The following is an 18475-nucleotide window of genomic DNA, read 5'->3' as shown; positions in this document are numbered from 1 at the left end:
TCCTTTCAAGGTGACAAGAAGTTATAAATGACCAACAGGAAAGGAGCGGGAGGAGATTTCCTTACAGATGGTAGGATTTATAGGATGATTACACGTACATGAGTCTTTTTAACATGCCACCTAGAAACACTTCTTCCTTTCTACACTCCCTTGTTTCTCTGATGCTCTGTATTGCTCGTTTAGCATAGTCTAATTTGCTCTAGGGGAGCTTAGCCTGTCAGATCTAAAGTTCAAGTTTTCCCCATCCCCCGACTCACTATATAGCCCCATTTGCCCATGGATGCATGTAGCCCTGTTTTCAACAGCCGCACCAACCCACTCTGCTGCCCTCCCACCTTCTCTCATTCCTTTCCAGGTTCCTGTATGCAGCCCTGGGACTCTCCATGAGCTTACACTGGACAGTCTCCTAAACTGCTCAAATGAAAACTTTTTTTTGGTGAAGAAGATTGGCCCTGAGGTAACATCCATTGCCAATCCTCCTCCTTTTGCTTGAGGAAGATTCTTGTTGAGCTAACATCTGTGCCAATCCTCCTCCATTTTGTATGTGGGACGCTGCCACAGCATGGCTTGATGAGCAGTGTGCAGGTCTGTGCTGGGGATCCAAACCCCTGAACCCTGGGCCACCGAAGTGGAGATCACAAACTTAACCACTACTCCACCAGGCCAGCCCCCTGAATACTTTTATATAAGGCTATGATCCAGAGAACGAAGCCCAAACTACTGGATCTTCTGTAGTTGACAAACGTCTTGATAAATACTTTTCATGATAAACATTTTTCATTTCCTTTATAGTCACAAAAGAACATCCTTTCTAGTACCTTTGTCTTACTCCGTACAACACAGCCTTGACCAATAATTGCTTCTTTTACTTACTATACACTCACTGCCCCCCCCCCCACATCCTGCTTTGGCATATAGTAGGTGTTGAATTATTTTTGCTTAAGGAAAGAAGATAAAAAGACTTCATAAAATGGAGCAGATAACATCAGATGAATATGTCAGTACTCCTGGATGTAGTCACTTCCATTTGATTCATCAAATCCCTGAAAAATGGTTTCTAAGGAGACTTGTCTTTCATCCCAGCCACCCCATTTTCCTGTTTCTTCATTCATTCGGAACTGCCAATAGGATTTCTTAGTGTTTTGCCTTTAGTAAAAATATGACTAAAGCTCTGTTTTATTTATGTAGAGGCAAAAGAGGGAGTCCATCCCCCCTCGGGGCCAGCCAGCTTTCACCACTCCTATTCAAACCATTTGCAGGAACAACCAAGAAATCTCAAGTGTGCAGAAAGTAAAAGAATTTATTAGAAAAATACTTACCAAGATGTTGGCGTGAAGTTTGATGAGAAAATGCTTTCTCTTAAAACTCAACTTGCGGATTTTAGCCCAGTTGAAAGTATTGATCTTTGTATTTCCCTATAATGAACCACATGGCAAATTTCAGGATGAACATTAGCACAAGCTTGTTTGTAAGACAATGTAAACCTGTTTAAAAATGTACTTCATGAACAGGACTATCCTTGATCTAGCGCTCGCACAGACTGAGCTTGTCATAGTAGGTAGAAGTCATGGCCCAAAGAAGGCACTCCAGGCGGGACACAAGGCTGCTCTGAAATGCAAGAAGGGGTATGCCTGGGAAAGGTTTCTAACCAGGATCGAGAGATCACAATAGAAAAAGATTACTGTAATAGCTTCTGTAATCTCACCACTTCCCATGTTTCCAGATTCAACTACTTAAAAAACTCCTATTTATCCTGCCACCCCATTGACTCAAACTCTTTCCATAACTCTTCGCTGTCTGCATCATGGATTTTCTTGCCCCAATTACATTGACTATCTAACCTTATATCTCACTGCTCCTAGAAAACACCCAACTCTGCACCTTCCCTCCCATAGGTCTCCTCATTCTCCTTACCCAGAAGGCCTTCCCCACAGTTAGGCCTTCTTGCCAGCTCTGGTAGCAACCCTTCTAGGATATTCTATATAATTACTGCAGGCTGCACCCATTTCTAACTCTTCCGAACTCCTCTGGCTCTCCTGGACTGCCCAAACAGTTTTGCTCTTTTGGCTGGTTGGCTGGTTGGCTGGTTGGTAGTTGTTTGTTCACCTGGTCCAAAAATCAAAGGTGTACAAAAATATATATATTGGGAAGTCTTACTCCCACCACTGCCACTCCTACCTCTGTCCCCATATAGCCATTCTCCACAGGTAACCACATTTATTAGTTTGTTGTGTATACTTGTTGTGCAACTATGAGTTAATATGATAGATTACCTTTGATTACTTACTATCTGATATTGATCACTATTTTTCTGGTCTCTCCAAGTAAATTGTGAGTATCTTAATGACAGGAGCCATGTGTCATGCTTAATGTTAGTTTCTTGATTATGCCATCCTTTATGCTTCTCAGGGCCTTTGTGTTGTGCCTTTTCTCTGGCACACATTCCCTCATCTGCCAACCCTACCCCTTTGGTCTGGATAACCTCCTCAGGTCTCAGCTTAAATGTTAAGCCCCTTTTACACGTGTGACCTTAGCACCTCATACTTCCAGCTCAAAGCACATCACATTTGTTTATAATTACTTGTTGAATTGTCTATCCTCCCCCTATTAGAATGCAAGTTCCGTGAAGTCAGAATCATTCCTGTTTACCTCTGTAGCTCTAGAGCTTGGCCCAACTCTGTAAATATACTCAAACCCATTGAATTGTACAGTTAAAACAGATGAATTTTATGGTATGAAAATCATATCTTAATAAAGCTGATTTTTTTTTAAAGATTTTATTTTTTCCTTTTTCTCCCCAAAGCCCCCCAGTACATAGTTGTATATTCTTCGTTGTGGGTCCTTCTAGTTGTGGCATGTGGGACGCTGCCTCAGCGTGGTCCGACAAGCAGTGCCATGTCCACGCCCAGGATTCGAACCAACGAAACACTGGGCCGCCTGCAGCGGAGCGCGCGAACTTAACCACTCGGCCACGGGGCCAGCCCCCCAAGCTGAAGTTTTTTTTAAAGAAGGAATAATACAATGAAGAAGACATAGAATGAACTCGATACTTAAGTATTCTTTGACTGGATTTGGGGTAGGACAAAACATGCCAGCTATATTGTTTCCAACTGCCCGTAGTATTCACATCAAAAGAGATAACAACTAACATGATGGCCTTGCTCCCTTACTCTCCTCATCTTCTCTATGAGATAGGAAATGGCAAGGATCAGGGCTTAGAGTGGAATGGGTAAAAATTTCCTCCTAGGTGAACAGGTATGCCTGTGATCCATAGGGCCTTTTGTCCATCAATGTGACTCTCATGCTGTAAAGTTTACAACCAAATAAATGAGAAGATCAAGATTCTTTTAGTCAAGTCTGCACCTGACCTGCTTTGTGACTTACCTCGGCACTGTAATTCAGTCCTGGGAGTCATTGGGTCTAAGGTCACCCCTTCCTCTCTCACAAGTAATTCATTTGCAAACCGGTCTAGGTATCTGCCCATCATTTTGAAGATTAGGCAAGTGTTCTCGAACTTCAACTTGGATCTAAATTCATTGAATGTTTACAGATGTGAGGAGACATAATGGACTGAAAAACTGCTGACAAAATAGCCTCTGGCCAAGTTCCTTGGAGGAGGATTAATAATGATGGAGGATCAGAGAGCCCTGAGTTGGTTTCTAACCCGGAAAACAAAGTCCTTGGGAAAGGATGAGCCAGTAAACAGCAACAATTGCTGGCGGGGTTGGTCACTAATTCCCTACCAGCTGGCACTGGGCACCTCCAATGAAACCAGTAACTGAACGAGAACACCACATTTTGGACCCTTCAGGTTGTTTCTGCTGGATTTGAACAGGTTGAATGCCCTGTGTGTCAGAGCCTAAGCTTTTACAATGCCAAAATCCATATTCTTATTTAGGTCTAAAATTTCCAAAGACCCTCTTGACTTCGTCTCTCCACCATGCTGGCCTGATCTAACGTGTGAGCTCCTCAGAACCAGAAGAGTCAGTTACAGACTGTAAATGGAAGCAAAGCACACTGAAGGGAGAGAACTTATCCAAAACACTTCCAAGTATCACCTCCCTTTCTGGCTGGTGGTAAGACTGATGGGTGAAGTCACCTTGGAGTGGATACCCAAGTTTGAGCCAAGATAACCCCCAAAGGTGAAGGATTTTAAAGGAAAGAGTTGTTACCCGTAACACCAGTACGCCCATGTGAGCAACAGCCAGGTGGATCTGCATCCCTTCGCCATCACTGGCAGGGTGAGGCCTGATGCCATACATATCCAACTTCCTCGCTATGTCCAGTAGCAGAATGTCAGATTCAGCTGGGCTCCTGCCACTGCAAGAGGAAGGAATTTATGAGCCTAATAAATGCAGCCAGAATGACACCTTCACCCTGAGAGCTCCATGAGGAGCTCAGTGTTTTCCTGAGCCTGAAGCTTCTCTGACTTAAGGGCTTGCTTTTAAGAGTCTGTCCCCAGCTTTAGTGTTCTCCGCTGGTGGAAGCAGGTGCCAGTTAAAGTACTTACATGTGCTTCTGATGAAAGTGCGTGATCTTGCTCTCTAAACAGTCTTGGTTCGGTAAGTACCGGGTTCGTGCCAGATGTTTTCTATCTGTTTCTTCGTGAAAGTCTCCCAGTTCTGCTACATGACAGAAAAGTGACATTTTTCACACTACCATTGAGGAGTTAAGTAACAGAGCACCCAGCAGACTCTCTGACCTCCCCCAAACAGCCCTTTTTTTGGTAGCCAGTGCAGCCCTAGGCCTCCCATCCATACTTTATGTGTATTTATGTTTTAGTATATGGGGAGGAGCTAACTGGTTCTTTTTCAAATCAGGAGCAGTGGGCTATGAAGTCTCAGTATAGTAAGTCACAGACACAGTGTAGGTCTGAAAGACTCCAGGACCACAGGTGAATATTTTGTTATTTTTTTCTCCCACACTCTGTTTATGATCTCTTCTACTTCTGATCAGTCCCTGGTATGGGCTGAATTGTATCCCCCCTTCTCAAATGCATATGTAGAAGTCCTAACCTCCAGCACTTCAAAATGTGACTGTCTTTAGAGATAGGGCCTATAAAAGAGATTACGTTAAAATGAGGCAGTAGGGTGGGCCCTAATTCAATCTGCTGGTGTCCTCATGAGAAGAGGAAATTTGGATACACAGGGAGACCCCAGGAATGCAGATGCACAGAGGAAAGACCAGGTGAGGGCGCTTCAAGAGGGCAACACTCAGAAAGCCAAGGGAGAGGCCTCCGAAGAAACCAAAACTGCTGACACTTCAATCTTGGATGTCTACCCTCCGTAATTGTGAGAAAACCAATTTCTGTCATTTAAGCCATCTAATCTGTGGTATTTTGTTGTGGCAGCCCTAGCAAACTAACACAGCCCCCTAACCTTACTCCACTCTGATCATACATTATCAAGAAAGGAGAATAAAATGCCAACTACAATGCCAGCCAGTCACAGCCATTCATCATTCTGTACATCGAGAATCTAGTAAAACCCCAGCTATCTGGAATCCTCACTAGATGAATCATTCTGAAAATCATTCTGGCTGTTGCAAATCACTGGCGGTTTATCCTTGATCATAATCGATTCTTTTCTAGATGTCTCCAGTTTATTGTTATAAATATCTGTTATAGCACTATGCCTACAAAGGCAATTGAAGTATATAGGATCATCTGCCCCTACAGTAAATGGCTTCAAACTGTTTCAATTTTTGAACTCTTATGTCTTCTTTATAATTTTTGTGCTTTCTCCCTCTCTGTCAGATTGATACAAATCATTTCTTGGTCATTGAAAAGGTCTCCACTTGGTTCTAAATTGTGACTTCTAATCTACCATAAACAGGGAACTCACAACAATTTTTACAATTAAAATTCACATTTTAACATGCAAAAAAAAAGGGAACCCAGATATTCGAACCTGTTAGCATTTTATGAATTGTATGAGTAAACAGACTTTCCACGGAATCCTGTGTTGCTCTCTTATTGAGTTAAACACATAGACACAGGGGAACTGATTTTAAGTGCTGAAAAGCTGTTATTTTCTCTTTTATCTTGATTTTCTAATGTGTTTTAAACAGATGGCATGCTCATTTTTAGACAAGTGAGGTGTATATATATATTTGAAAAACCACGTTATAATGAAAATATCCATATAACAAGCTTTTAAAAAAATCAATGGTTCTTTTATTTATTTTTTGCCAAAATTGATAAATGTATGAATCTCATTAAAACTCAATCAAGCCCATATGGTTTCACTGCTGAATTCTGTCAAATATTCAAACAAGATATAAACACTAATCTCTCAAAACTCTTCCAGAAAATAGAGGAAAGGATACTCACCAACTCATTCTAAGAGGCCAGTATTACTCTGATACCAAAACCAGCCCAAGAAATCACAAGAAAAGAAAACTACAGAACAACATCCCTCATGAATACAGAGGCAAAAATCCTCAACAAAATCTTAGTAAACTGAATCCAGCAACATATAAAAAAGGATTATACATCATGACCAAGTGGGATTTATCCCAGGATTGCAAAATCAGTTCAGCATGTGAAGATTAATTAATGCAATATACTATGTTAATAGAATAAAGGACAAAAAATTATCATCTCAATAGATGCAGAAAAAGCATTGGGCAAAATCCAACACCAATTTATGATGAAAACCTTCAACAAAGACGACATAGAAAGGAACATTTTCAATCTGATAAAGATTATCTATGAAAAGCCTATAGCCAACATCATAATCGTACTAAATGGTGAGAAACTGAATGCTTTCCCTTAAAACCAGAAACAAGACAAGAATGTCTGCTCTTGCCACTTCTCTCCAACATTGTACTGGTGGTTCCAGTGCAATCAGGCAACAAGAAGAAATATAAAGAATTTGTACTGAAAAGGAAGAGATAAAACTGTCTTTACTTACAGTCAACATGGTCCTGTCTGTAGAAACTCCTAGAGAATTCACAAAAAAAACCCTACTAGAAGTAATATATGAGTTAATCAAGGTAGCAAGATAAAAGATCAATATACAAAAAGTAACTGTCTAGCAATGAACCATGGAAAAATGAAACCAGGAAAACAATTTCAAGTATAATAGCTTATAAAAAAATGCTTAGGAATAGATTTAATTGAAGATGTATAAGACTTGTATACTGAAAATTACAAAACATTGCTGAGAGAATTTCTTTAAAGGTCTATATAAATGAAGAGACACTTTAGGTTCACTGATTAGAAGACTTAATATTGTTCAGATGATTAATCTGCCAAAATAGATCTATAAATTCAATGCAATTCCCACTAAATATTTTTGTAGAAATTGACAAACGATGTTAAAATTCACATAGAAATCCACAGGTGCAAAATAACCAAAACAATTTTGAAAAAGAAGAACAAAGTTGGAAGATGTACACTTCCCTGTTACAAAGCTTAATACAAAGCCACAGTAAACAAGACAGTATGGTACTGCTATAAGGATTTATAGATCAAGGAATCATAGTTGAGAATCAAGGAATAAGCCCTTACATTTATGGTCAGTTGGTTTCTGACAAGGGTGCCAAGACAATTCAATGGGGAAATAACAGTCTTTTCAATAAATGGGACAAATAAACACCCACATGCAAAAAATGAAGTTGGACTTTTACCTCACAACATACATCATACAAACATACAAAAAATAATTCAAAACGGATCATAGGCCTTAACCTAAGAGGTAAACCTATAAAAGTTCTAGAAGAAAACTTAGGAGAAACTCTTTGTGACCTTAGGTTAGGCAAAGAGTTCTTAGATACAACACCAAAAGCATGATCCACTAAAACATATTGAGAAAATAGAATTCCATCAAATTAAAAATCATTGCACTCCAAAAGACAGCATTAAGAAAATGAAAAGTTAAGCTGCAGATTGGGAGAAAATTTGCAAATTACATATCTCTTAAAGGACTTTTAATCAGAATATATAAAAATCTCAAAATTCAATTAGAAGACAACCCATTTTTAAATGAAAAAAGATTTAAATAGGCATTTTACCAAAGAAAACATAGGAATGGTTATTAAGCAGATGAGAAGGTACTCAACATCATTAGTCATTAGGAAAACGCTAATTATGATTGCAGTGAGATACTTCTTCATATCCACTAGAATGGCCATAATCAAAAAGTTAGACAATACCAAGTGTTGGTGAAGATGTGGAGAAATTGGAAACCTCATACATTTCTGGTTTTATTGTACCAATTTTTTTTTGAAGAAGAAGATAAGCCCTGAGCTAACATCTGCTGCGAATCCCCCTCTTTTTGCTGAGGAAGCCTGGCCCTGAGCTAACATCTGTGCCCATCTTCCTCTACTTTGTATGTGGGATGCCTGCCACAGCATGGCTTTTGCCAAGCAGTGCCATGTCCATGCCCGGGATCCGAACCGGCGAACCCCAGGCTGCCGAAGCGGAACATGCGAACTTAACGGCTGCACCACCCAGCCGGCCCCCATTGTACCAATTTGAAGAACAATTTGGCAATTTCTTAAAATGTTCAACATAAATTTACCTTAAGGTGAAGAAATTACACTCCTGGGAATCTACCCAAGAGAAATGAAAACGTGTGTCCACACAGAGACTTGCACATAAATGTTCATAACATTATTTAAAACAGCTAAACTGGAAACAATCCAAATGTCCATGACCAGGTAAACAGAGAAACAAAATGTGGTATATCCATAAAATGGAATACTACTCAGCAACAGAAAGGAACAGACTGTTGTGATTCGTGCTGGAACGTGAATGAATTTCAAAAACATCATGCTGAGTGAAAAAAGCCAGATACAAAGGGCCACATAGTGGATCATTGCAATTACATGAAATGTCCAGAAAAGGTAAATGTATAGAAATAGAAGTAAATTAGTGGTTGCTGGGGCTGAGCTTGGGAGCAGGGAGTGACTGCAAATGGGTGTGAGAGATTTCTTTTGGTGTGATGGAAATGTTCTAAAACTGGACTGTGGTGAAGGTTGCACAACTCTGTAAATTTACTAAAAACCATTGAGTTGTGGACTTAAAATGGGTGAATTTTATCGTATGTAGATTATACCTCAATGGAGCTGGTTTTAAAAATAAATTAGAAACACACACACAGACTAATCTTCCTGTTTATTAAGCACAAGACTGTACGTCGACCCTCAGGAAAAATCTAAGAACACATACGACCATGCTTGTTTTTCTCTCCACGCAAGACTATGACAATCTAGGGAGAGACCTACGACATACAAATGAGTAAATATCATCAGTAACAGAAGATAGCAAATGTTAGCATCTTCACTGATACCACGCTGGTCCAAACTACCATCATCTCTCTCTCCTGCAATAGCCTCTTTCTGGTCTCCCCACCTTCCACCATTCCCTCATAAGGTCTATTTTCTTTCTCTTATTTTTATTGAATAAATTTCAATAATGACATGTAACATTGTGTAAATGTAAGGTGTACTATGTGTTACTTTGATACATTTATACATTCTAATACAATTGCCATTGTAGTGATATTTATCACATTACATCATTATGGTACAATATTATGGTCTGTATTCATTGTATTGTACAATAGATCTCTATGGCCTATTTACTACTCATTACAAGTTTCTATTTTCACCACAGCAGCCAATATAATCTTGTTAAAACCTAACTCAGATCATTTCACTCTTCTGCTTCAAATGCTTCAATGCCTTCCCATCTCACTTATAGTAATGTTCTAGGTCTTTTACATGCTTTTAAGGCCTTCCATGATTACTCTCTCCCGCTCTCAGTCAGTTCCAGCCAGCCACAAAGCCTGTTCAATGTTTCTTGAACACTCCGGGCACACTCTCGTCTCAGGCCCTTTGCACTGGATCTTCTCTCTGCCTGGAACTCCCTTCACCATATCTCTGCATGGTTTGCTCTCTTACCTCCTTCAAATCTTTGTTCATCTGTCACCTTCACAGTGAAGCCTACCTTGACCACCTTATTTAAAAATTCAGTACCCATCCCCAGAATTCCCCCATCTCCCTTCCACACTTCATTTTCTCCAATGCAGTTAGCACCGTCTAACATACAGTATACATTTCCTTATTTTGGTTATTATCAGATTCACCTCCACTGCCAAAACATGAGCTTCATGAGAGCAAGGATTTTTGTCTGTTTAGTTCACTGCTATGTTCCCAGTGCCTATAATAGTACCTTGGCATGTAGTAAGTACTCAATAAATTTTTGTTGAATGAATGACAAAGAAGAGTTACTAAGGGTATTCATAAAAGAGAGGTTTCATTTGGAATGCACAAATCATGTTTGGGAGGCAGTGTCTGGCTAGAGTCATGGGGGGTATAAGAGAGACTTAAGCAGACGAGAAGGTCCGAATGCGGAGGTTCTTGAATGCCTAGAACATAGATATTGGATGAGTGAAGAAATGAGTGAATGAATGAGCAGTCTGGTTGTGTTCTGCACACTGCCTTAGCACGCAGAGAAATAGTCTGAACTGGATGGATTGGAAAGAGCTGACTCATTGGAACAACAGCTTTTTGCTATGGAAAGAGCTTCTATTGACAAAATATCCTCCGGAAAAGCTGAAGTGCTCTATGCTATGCCGGAAATGGCCACTAGGGAATGCCCAAATCCATAATGCTGAATCATTAAGAACGAAATTGGGCTCCCCCATCAGAGGCTGTCCCGGGACCCCCAATCCCCTCAGTGCTGCCTTAACAGGTAGCTAAGAAGGATAAGTCTTCCAAAATTGTTTTCTCTATCTGTCTTACCCCATGCCCTCCAGCAAGCCAAGCACAATACTGGAAATATGGTTGGTGTTCTTGGCATTCAAGGCCCTTTAAAATGATGCTTACTTTTCTGCTCTCTCTCCTAAACAGACCCTATGCTTGAGCTGCACTTGAGTATATACTTCTTCCTGTCCCACCACCAGTTTTTTTCATGCTATTTTCTCTGCCTAGTACTATTATCCAATTCCTGTGAGTCCCTCTAAGGCCCAGCACGAAAGCCATCTCCTCCCTAAGCTTTCCCTGATTACTACTGATCCCATTGCTCGCTGCCTCCCTGAGATCCGGGGGCTCACGTCACCTGTCCCAGTCAGGAGTCATTTGGTAAATACTGATTCACACACTGTTCCTACCCAAGCACTTCATTCTAGAGTTCCCAGTGAAATCAGAAATCTACCACTTCTGGACCGTCAGGAAGGTAAGGGATAGAGATAAAAAATGAACTTACAAAATAAAATAAAATGCAGTCATGATCCTGTAGGAATAGTGAGGAGCGGCCTATTCTTGTAATGACTCACTAGAAGAGAGAGAAAGTCCAGCCAGCCCTAGAAGAAGACATACTTTCTCTAGCTGCCTCGATTCTGCCCTTAGGGATACAGAAGCAACCTGGCCAGCCCGGCAAGCCCCCACTGATCCACAGGCCTCCCTCTCCCTGCCTTCATTATTCAGCCTAGTCCAACTACTTGGCTGCTAGGATACAGGGAACTCTAATAGATGCCTGGGGCCTTTTTCCCTTTTAGCCTCTCCCCACCTGCTGTACTCTGTGCTTTGTTCTCTGGAATCATGATAAAGAACAACACAGAAATCACATCAAACGTGACAGTCTGCTGCAGAAAGCACGTACCAGAAACGTAACCTGGGGTAAGCAGAGGGAGTGGGGGCCTGCCTGGCAAAGTCCATGCTCAGATTAGTCCAAACCAGCTCCTGGACAGCAAGCCCCGGGCAGCGAGAGGGGAAAGTTAAACTGAGATAGACGAAAATTAGCATTTACTTTTAATCTACATGACACTCTGTGAGAAGGTATTCTTGTCACTATTTTAAAGACTAGGAAACTCAGGGACTTCACCCAAGGCTACAGCAGTTAGAACATAGTAGAGACAGGATTTGAATCCAAATCTCAATGACTACAATGACCAGCCTGTTTCTACTGGACCATGCTATTTCTATGTATCTTATCCAGGCTTTCTCTCCTCTGTAAGTCCTAACACAGTGATGGACATGTTGGAGGTGCTCAGCTCCTTTGCTTGGTTCTCTGCCTGGCTGATAGGCCCCAAAGCCAACATTTGCTACTTACATTGTAGGATGTGAGATACCATCAACGCTGTACAGTTGTCACTGCACGGAAGCCTTCCTAGAGCCAAATCCTTCTTTATTTGAAGAGTAAAAAGATACCTGCAAAGAAGTTGGGAAAAATCTCTTGAGAAGAAACAGGAACAAGAAAGAAGAATTTCCCTTCTCCCCGATCCAAGATGTTTCAAGAAAGAAACGGCGCCCCCAGTCAGTGAGATGCCTTTTTGAGGTGGTGAGTAATGCACAGGCTTTGCTTCAGCCCCAAACCAGCACTAGACCACAACTCGGCTGATCCAGCACTTTGGCAGGCCTCATAGCCATTAGGAATCACCCCGGCCAAATCCTCCCGCCAACTTCAGAGAGTTGGCCAATCATCCTCTGCTGGTTTCTGCCACGTCGCAAAGCCACATACCCAGCCAGAGAGAAAGGGAGATTTAGCAAGAATAAGCCCACTCAGGAGGCCAGTACTGCTGTTTATAAAATGTGAACAAGTAGTCACTATCGTAACAACGTAGGAGGTTGGCCAGGCAGGAGCAATCACCCCATTTTACAATTACGGAAAGACAGAGGTTAGGTATTTGGCAAGGTCATATCATCCAAAGGTAGTGAAAGTGTGACCAGATCTCAGGTCTGCCGCTGAAATTAGGCTGCCTCCTATACAAAAGATTATGTTTCAGAAATAAAAACCTTGAGACCATGCTTCTGCCCCTTTGCCTGGACCACCTTCTCTATCACCAGAGCCCAGCCCAGGGCTTTGCTCAGAGCGAGAATGGAACTACTGTGTACTGAATGGAACAAAGCCAGACTGCCCTTTTTCTTATCAACGGCTCATCAGGGACCCATAAAGTGCAAGTTGGTATTGAGAGCTTTGCCAAACAGATAGCATTTGTCCCACACTTTTAAGTTCTCATCAAAAGAGGATCAATTTTTGAAAAGATGTGTATAATTAAAATTCAATCACTGACTGCTTTCTTCCATGGTCCAAAATTGGTTCCAATATTTTATTTTATACATTAAAACATTTATTGAGGGGCCTGCCCGGTGGCGTAGTGGTTAAGTTCATGTGCTCTGCTTCACTGTTCATGGGTTCACGGGTTCAGATCCTGGGTGTGGACCTCGCACTCCTCGTCAAGCCAGGCCAGGGCGGCATCCGATGTAAAATGGAGAAAGATTGGCACAGATGGTTAGCTCAGGACCAATCTTCCTCACACACACACAAAAGTTATTGAGTATCTACTGTACAGCGTTTCCCTGTATAAGACATGATTCTCAAAATAAAGTTCTATCTGGAATTTTTTTTAAACCAATTAAGCCTTGAAGGCAATGTGGTGAATCAAAATCAATTGCAGGTGATAGATGAACAGCTAGATTAGAAAAAAAAAATCAGGCAAATTAGTAGGTGATTATTCAATTTACAAAAGCATTCATTATTATAATCCTTCAAATTATGAGCTCCCCTAATGGATTAGAAATGATTCAATTAGAAAAATTGTATTTGCACATCACTGTCAGAAAGTCACGTATTGGCCCCAAACAAAGTATCCTTATAAAGACAACTACAGTTAAATATTCATAAATGGGCCAATGGGGAAAAAATAAAGGAATTCTAACCTTTGCCATTGCCTGCTTTCAAATATAGATGTAAATGAGAATAATCAGCCTCAGTTGCTAAAGGGAAAGTGAATTTCAGTTTGCTCCTAGCAAGAAAGAAAGGAAACTTCTTGTCATTTGACACGTTCCTTGCAGTTAAGAAGGCAGCTGCCTGCTACAAATACTAAATCCTTGCTCCGAACAGCTGATGAATCATTTATCATCACATTGATTTTCTCTTTTTTTTTTTCAGAGAAAGTTTATCTCCATCAAAATTGGTCACAACTTGAGATTCAACTGAAATGGGTTAGCAAATGCAAACTAATATAGATACCAAGATATCAAGTTGTCTGGGAAAGCAGCCTACAAGTCACAAATGTGGAGAGAATTGGGAGAGAGAGAGACCGTCTTGTGAAAACTGACTTCTGCAAAGACCCCTCAGGAAAAAAGTCCCCCTATACCAAAGGGATGAAGAAGAACCGGCCATGGACCACACGGGGGGGAGACTTCAGGGAGAATAACTGCCAGCACTCTGTGATCTTGGCTGAGTCACTCTAGCTCCCAGGACCGGTTTCTCATCCGTAAACCAAGAGGGCTGGACCAGATTCTCTCTTATTCCTTCTAGATGTCAGAGTCTAAAGTCTACAAAGCAGAGTAAGGCATTGGGGAGTGTTATGTTGACAATGTATTTTTGAAGAAGTAGGTTTACATTGTAATTTTAAAGGACATTTTTTACAAGTATAAAAATGCTTTCTAAAATGTTTTGTACTTTTTGTTCTTTGCCTTTTTAATTTTTACAAGTATAAAATACTTTTACTTATATAAAATTATCAATAATTTGATTATAAAATTATCCATAATTTATAATTATTAATTATAATAAAATTATAAATAATTTATAGTTATACATTGCAAATAATTTACAAATATTATCTTTTATACTTTAGTTTTTAAATTTTTTATAAGTATATGTCATCATCCTTTCTACTGATGGGATACATACAGACACACAGCATTTTCAATGTCCATGGACATTAGCTGGCATTATACTTGTGCTGACAAGCTGCCGTTGGATTGGAACACAGATGCAACGAAGGCAAGCACTCTTATCGTTGTAGCAGTTTGTGGCATAACCCCTAAGTGGGCACCCAGACTGGCTACCACTTCTAGAATACCACCCCCCACTTCTCCCCAAAGTCCCCACCCTTTGGAAGATTAACATTTTGGGGACCAGCCAGGCCCTCCTTCTCTTCAGCTTCTTGTCATCTCCCAGAGAGCAACTGAGAGCCAAGCTTTCCAAAGAAGGCTAGAAGCCCATTCCCTGATAAATGAAGAATACTTATTCATAGGTAACATCATGCAGCAGACACATAGGTAAGTACTATACCTTGTAAGCTCTTCTCGCAGATGTCCAGGGTCCACTGGGAAAAATTTCACCATAAATTTGAAAACAACCTCCTTAGGATCTTAAAACACAATATCTTCATAAGTTTTATTTAAATGTCCATCACAACAGTTACAGGTCTTCACACACACACTCCCCTCTCCTATTCCCATGACTCCCTCCCACAGACTTCTGAATTTCAATTGCTCACATTTGTAAGATGCTGCTATTTCTCGGATTGTGTCTCTATGTGGATAGCGATTGGGAAAGTTCTCCTGCCCCGCTTTCTACCCTCTCGCCCTTTGAGTTTCTTTTTATAAGGATGTGCCTGTTTGGGTGTCCTCTCTTAAGAAGTGTCCCATTTAGAAAAACATACTACTTGCTACTTGGGATTCTGCATTCCTGGCCAAGAGAAGGGGCCAGCTTTAGAGGCAAGCGAATACCACCTGCCTCAAGGATGTCATAAAGGGAACTAGAAGCAGTATGGACCGATGCCTCTATGTATCTTAAATTTTACATTAAGAAAACATATCTACTTGCCTTCACTTCTCCTTGCATTTGAAAATAAGAAACTTTTTGCATCAAAAGCAAACACATACATGTAGCATTAGCACCACTCATTCAGTAAATATTTGCTGAGTGCCTATTATATGCCAAGCATTGTACTAGGTGGGTACTGGGAATAAAAAGACAATTAAGCACTCATAGTCTGTTAGAAGAGACAGACATCTAGACAAACAAGCACACCACCACAAAGTGTGATAAGCAATGAGTAGTGGGGAAGCACAAGAGAGAGAAAAGAGTTTGAAGGAGGTCAAGGAAGCCTTCCTAGAGGAGTTGACACCTGAGTAGGGCTGCCAGATTTAGCAAATAAAAATACAGGACTCCCAGTTAAATTTGAATTTCAGATAAACAACGCATACATGGGACATACTTATACAAAGAAAATATTCTATGTTTATACGAAATTCCAATTTAGTTGGACATCCTCTATTTTATCTGAGAAGCCTATGCTTGAGGTTAATATTGTCAAAGTCAGAAGAGGTAAAAATATGAAGTGGTCAGTAGCAGAGGTAAGGCTGGAAAGGCAGTCAGAGTCTATTGCTCAGTGGATCATGCTAACGAGTTTGGACTTTATTTTAAGGCAATAGGGAGCCATGGAAGCATTTTAAGCAGGACAGTGATGTGGTCAGGTTTGTATTTGCAATAGTTCCCTTTGGGAGTAGTGTAAATGATGGATTGGGGGAATCAATTAGGAAGCTAGTGGAATAATGTACAGATTATCATTACGCTGTGGGAACAGACAGAACTGTGGGAAGCATCAACACGTAAAGAGCACGTCGGGGGAGAGACACTAAAACAGCATTTCTCAAAGCGTTGACTGAAATCCACACGCATCAGAAACACCCATGGAATTTGTTAAAAATGCACGGTACTGGCCCCCAACCTGGAATGAGGCCCAGGAATCTGCATTTTAACAACAGCTCCTAGTGATCCTAATTGCGAACCACCATGCTAGATTGTGAAATATGGGATGGGAGGATATTTCATACATAGTAAGGCACTCAAATAAGAACTGAAACAAATGGACAATGTCTGTGACAGTATAAAACAAAAACATCTTCAGGCGGAAGGTGAATGGCATTGCAGACTGACATAGAGGATGTTTGAAGCTTTGAGTGCTAGAGCCTGTGGTATATTCCCAGAGCCAATCCACAGAGTGCTGTAATTACTAGGGTTCTTCAAACCTATTCAAAGATCCAGCAGCATGATTTTCTTCATCTTGGGCAAAGTTAAACGATTTTTTTAAATTGCTAAATTCACTGGATGTATGAAGGATTAAAATAATACATCAAAGCCCATTTCTCCCCTTATATTAAGGTGAGGAATAGTATGGTGTTGCTGAAACATTTTCAAGTTGTAACTGGGAATTATATTCCTTAAGTGATTTTCCATACGTACTTTTTACTTGCTTTGTAATGGGCTTCAGAAGTTCCAACCAGACCTGTAACAACATTAATGAAAAAATCAGTAGAACATGGCATTGAGTGCAGGGATTTTTGGTTTTTTTTTTTTTGGTAACAGATAAAAGTCAACATGAAATAAACAAATAGCAAGATTATTTAGACTTCTAAAGATAGTTGGAAACAGCAATGTCAAAGAGATGATGTACCTCCACCACACTCACTGTGTCCCCTTCTGTTTTCCCAATGACAGTGAACATTGGTAATCTATAAGCTCTTTGCTGTTGACATTTGAATCACTGCTCCCCTGCCTTAGTAGGATGACAGAGGTGTCACATACAAGGCTCATTAGTTGCTACAAAGACTAATGAAGGCATTTGGCTCCACATTTGAATCCTACAGGCCCCAAAAGCCACCTTACTAGTCATAAGGAGCTTTTCTGGGAAGGTGCCAGATAGCAGACATGCCAAGCCAGGACACAGCGGGAAGAGCATCAGAAATGTTAGGACCTGAGAGCGGGAAAGGAGAGTCCTCTGAGTTCTCGTTGGTGAGGTTAAGAGTCTTAATTCTGAAAATTGAGGTCCAGACTCTGGAAAGTCAGACTAGATAAAGCATAGATGGCTGCTCACAGGATGACGAAAGAGGAGCATGGGGTAGAAGAGATTGTGTTTGGCAAACTGAGGTGACTTAACGGACAGGGAGGGAGGAGGGAAAAAGAGCTATTAAATTCAGTCATTTTGCAAGGCTTTAAATGGTTTTTCATCTTTCCCATCAGGGGTTTGAGCCCTAAATACCTAACTACAAACTGCATTTAGAAGCAATTCTAGACACAAAGCACCCTATAATGAAATCAACTTACATTATTTCCAGAATGGCTACAGAATTCTAATCCAAAATATTCCTTTTCAGCAAGATTTAGATGGCTGCAACTCAGGTTAAACAGCGCCTTCCCGGATGACTTTTGCTAAACAAAACAAAGAGATCATAGCACAGTTTGCGTTCCTAACCTGATATTGTTACTGCAGTGTGGAATAAAGGGTAGAAGCAACAAGACTTTTTAAACACTGTTTACTTTGAGCACTGTTTAGAGGCCCTGCATCCTCTCAAATGACGTTGAGTTTTAGAGAGAAATACATGCATCTATCTGTAGATCGCTTTAGGGGTACTCCTTAAAAAGCCTCAGACTGATGACAAGCCCTCTTGGAAAAAGAGAGCCTTGCACTTAACTATAGCTAGAACTGCAAATCTACCCTTTCAATGGAATTCTTTAATCAATTCATCCCACAGGCAAGTTGAATGATTTGCCCCAAACTGACAGATAGTTTAATCAAGATGCAAATCTGACCTGCTTAAAACCTTTCAGTGGCTCCCCCCAAGATGAAGTCTATACTCCTTAACTCAGGAGGCTCGGCCCTCTCTCCCACACGTGGCCCTACCTGCCCCTCTAGTCTCATCTCTTGCCCCACCCCTTCTCTGACAC

At 40.7% G+C, this 18475-nt stretch overlaps 1 protein-coding gene across 1 annotated transcript in view; it reads right to left on the bottom strand.

Moving 5' to 3' along the window:
• The window catches only part of FRMD7 (FERM domain containing 7), a 72820-nt gene that overhangs the window by 5043 nt on the left and 49302 nt on the right, over window positions 1–18475 (bottom strand). The window contains exons 4-10 of the mRNA XM_046673747.1: window positions 17855–17959; window positions 16994–17036; window positions 15035–15113; window positions 12062–12159; window positions 4511–4625; window positions 4173–4320; window positions 1320–1415 (exon numbers count right to left, since the gene is read on the bottom strand). Of these exons, the coding sequence (XP_046529703.1) occupies window positions 1320–1415; window positions 4173–4320; window positions 4511–4625; window positions 12062–12159; window positions 15035–15113; window positions 16994–17036; window positions 17855–17959 (684 nt within the window). The remainder of the gene's footprint in view (window positions 1–1319; window positions 1416–4172; window positions 4321–4510; window positions 4626–12061; window positions 12160–15034; window positions 15114–16993; window positions 17037–17854; window positions 17960–18475) is intronic.

This window comes from Equus quagga, chromosome 10 (assembly GCF_021613505.1).
Source record: "Equus quagga isolate Etosha38 chromosome 10, UCLA_HA_Equagga_1.0, whole genome shotgun sequence".
Lineage (NCBI taxonomy): Eukaryota > Metazoa > Chordata > Mammalia > Perissodactyla > Equidae > Equus > Equus quagga.
The sequence above is the reverse complement of the archived record's forward strand: the minus strand, read 5'-3'. Positions and strand labels throughout refer to the sequence as shown.